Source organism: Necator americanus, chromosome X (assembly GCF_031761385.1).
Source record: "Necator americanus strain Aroian chromosome X, whole genome shotgun sequence".
Classification (NCBI taxonomy): domain Eukaryota; kingdom Metazoa; phylum Nematoda; class Chromadorea; order Rhabditida; family Ancylostomatidae; genus Necator; species Necator americanus.
In genome coordinates this window covers 6,329,562-6,333,001 of record NC_087376.1, presented here as the reverse complement: position 1 = coordinate 6,333,001, position 3,440 = coordinate 6,329,562, and the positions used below count along the sequence as shown (strand labels likewise).

At 37.7% G+C, this 3,440-nt stretch overlaps 1 protein-coding gene across 1 annotated transcript; it reads right to left on the bottom strand.

The window, feature by feature from the left end:
* Window positions 1–1,881: 1,881 nt before the first annotated feature.
* Window positions 1,882–3,153, bottom strand: RB195_021630 (uncharacterized protein; the record flags this gene model as incomplete). Its single annotated transcript, XM_013451921.2, has 5 exons — window positions 1,882–1,971; window positions 2,030–2,108; window positions 2,204–2,307; window positions 2,914–3,054; window positions 3,124–3,153. The coding sequence occupies 5 exons, from the start codon at window positions 3,151–3,153 to the stop codon at window positions 1,882–1,884; spliced, it is 444 nt and encodes a 147-aa protein (XP_013307375.2).
* Between the last annotated feature and the right edge of the window lie 287 nt (window positions 3,154–3,440).

Below are 3,440 nucleotides of genomic sequence, written 5' to 3'. Positions count from 1 at the left end.
TTTCAGTAACAGAGAAGGGAAAATAATGTACGAATCAAAATTTCTTTGAAAGCTAGGCAACTAATTAATGTGTTTCACCCACAGTTAAGTACTAAGTTCCTTTATCATTTTTGTTTAGCTTTGCATGAGTTAGAAGTTGTTTAATGGTTGGACAACATTTTAGGAGTTTTTCCAAGTGGTAGGTTTATTTATCCACAGAGATAATTGTAAATTCAGGCCATTCTTGAGTGAAATTCATAAAAAAATATTAACACCTATGTACGTACACAGAAGAAAACGTTAATTGTAACGCACGCTCACGATTTCCAAGCTTTCGCCACATGTGAGCGTCTGAAAACGTCAGTTGTGAAAACTGTTTACTGTAACACAACCCGCTACACGGGTTATTTTGTATGTCCAGAATTTGTATTATATCGACAAACCGAAGCACTGTAAAACACGAAGTCTATTGCATGTGGTGAGAACACTAATTAAATCATTAAAGCGTTGGGATTTCGTTAAGGACGAACCAGCGGAATCCATCTAAATAATCACGTGTACGTTTAAAAAATTATTACATTCAACTCATTTGAGAGGTATTCTCTTCCAAAAAGGAAACATGTAGTGTGTTTTTTTTTTACCCTTATACAAAATGTACTAGACTAGGCTTAATTGACAGCACTCATGGAAAGAAGTTGTTATTTCCTATTATTTGCTTGTTCTTCATGTCTTAGCACGAGATTCACATTTTCCGAAGTAAATATCGGATCACCCATTGGCTTATGGGTAATACGGCTGCCAACTCTTCTTCATTCCCTTATAACTTATATGTTGATATAAATTTTCCAACAATACTGATCCGTGCCGCACTTTATTCGCAACGTCCACTTTAAAGGTAGCATATCACGAAAGAGACGTGGTTAGGATCTCTATAGGACGGTATAGAACTCAAGTTACAGACTGTAAGCGTGGTCGTGATCACTTCTCCCTAATAATCTAATTCTGAGCTGTTCCTTTTCCACAATCGGTTACTGGTGGGTCCTTGGAGAGTATTTACAAGAGAAAACACGTGATGAATTCTATCATGAAGGCTACAATTAGGATTTTTTTTTGGAAAATAAGAAGCTTTCTGTGTTTCACCATTGCTTGTTCTCCAGCCAGGTAGCGGTTGACGTACATGTTAGGCAAAAATCGGCGAGAGTAGTGTTAATCGACACTTTTATATGTGCTTAATGCAAAGCATTTAGAGTAAATGGTTGAAAAATTTTTAAAAATTGAAAAAGCCCTTTCTGTTGTGTAATGTTGTGGGAACTGCAGATATTTTCTACTAATAAACTTTTTTCCTAGTCTTGCAAGCTATTCTTAACTTTGCGCACATCGTACTCAGCACAAAATACTGCGTCAACCAATGAGTACAAAGGAGAAATTGGTTTCATAACCTGTTTAATTTGCATAGCGAAAAGTTCTTAATTGTAATGTTTTTTTTTTTGGAACGGGTGTAGCGCAGTCGGTAGGAGGTTCCGCTGTCTACGCGACCGATAGGAGGACTCGAATCCGCCCAAGTGCTCACAAAGCTTTTCATCCCTACAGAGTCGATAAAGTGGCACCAGCACCATAAATTGATACTAGACTTGTCTGGGAGGATAAAACCACTGACTTGACACATCGGCTAGCCACCGCCAAGTCATTGCGTAGGCCAATTACTCGATCGTAAACCTCAAACGATTCTGAATCGAAATGAACGTGGGGGCGCGTCCCAAGCGGATTGATTAACGCTACTTTATCCTTTATCCTCCTTTTTTACTTCGAACTTCATTCAGATTTGTATCAGGAATGAGTTCCAAAGGAACGATAGCATTCGCCCTTTTTTCGTTGAAAATTTATTCAAGAAAAAATGACCATCTATTTAGCAAGACAGTATATCTCATAAAGGTAGCCATTTGTAACATTATTCACGTCGTATCCGCAACCTATGTTCCGCTCCCCATGCAACTGAAACGAGAAATTCACTGATCTCTTGCTATGAAAGGAACGGCGAACTTTTGTCTACCGATCCGAGCCTTCTGCCACTCCATTTATTTGATGCTTTTTCGAAAAAGTAGTCTCTTTGATTGTCAGATTGCATTGTTCTATAATTGTGCTATTATGCATCAATCGCAGTAGTTTTGGATAAGATTAAGTCTTGTGAGTTAACCGAATGAAAATTCAACATTTTTAACATTACACTCTGTGTTGTAGTGGAAAAGCTCCTCCGATCACTCTAAGATAACCTGAGTAACGGTGATCCCAGTTTTGGCAAGCAAGTCTCTCGAGATCGCATTCGTAGTTCTGGAAATTATGCACGATGAAGTGAAAAATGTTGCTTGACATTATTTTTAAGAAGATTAGTAGTGCTCCAAAAAAGTAGCTCTTCAAACTCGTACAAGAGTAAAGGTCAGTGATGCATTCCGATTGTTTATTTATTTGGCTGAGGAATAAAACGTGAGCGTTTTTTTTTCAAAACGTTGTAGAAAGAACGAGTGTTTCCGAAATGTTGTATGCCTCTCAACAGAAATCTTCTCCCTGTACACGGTAGTTATTTTATGGATTCTCGTCTCTTTTCAGATCATTAGGTTTAGAGTGTCATGTTAGCAAAACGGAGTTAGCAACGACACCCACAGTTCTATGCTATTAATCGAGGTAGTAAGGTCGCTATGTGCAATCCTCTGTTATGTCCACCTCATTCATCCGAAAAAAAAACAAGGATTAATAAGATATGAGTCAAAATGGCTTGTATAGTAAGGAACTTCACTTTCGAGTGATAGAGAACACTTTAGAGACACTTTTTACTGAAAGCATCTATAACTCTGTGAAAAACGTCCACTATTTATTCCTCAGCATGACACTATCAAAAGGATACTTACACTGGAAATTGCTGCATAATCCAGGACTAACCATTTCTTTTTTCACTTTACGGACTTCAGTGAGTAAACTCTCGCGTTCTTCTCGATACATAGAGTGATTCAGATAAATGTGACAATCAGTGGTACCTTGTTTATTTTTTCCCAAAGTTGTCATAATTACAAGGATGAGGATCTGAAGATCACAATACAATTTCATATACAAATTTTACATCAATTTGCGGTATGAAACAACCACACTTACGCTACAAAACAAATTCGTTGAAACCGACATTGCAATGGCAGATTGTTAAAACCTGTTTTCCTTTTATGTGATTTCTGGATAATCCTTCAACGCGAGAATTCAGAAGCTGTGAGATAAAAAATAGTGCCCTTTTTCGCACAATTAACCCACCACCTTCCTAACGCCCTCCTACGCAAACACACATTTGCATCAGAAACATTTCAGTCACATTGCTTGGGTGTATGAATCTTCAGCATACTACATTTCACCAATTAAAAATTGCGTCACTATGAAATTACGGCACTTAGAAAAACAATCTCGGAATTGCCCAACATGAT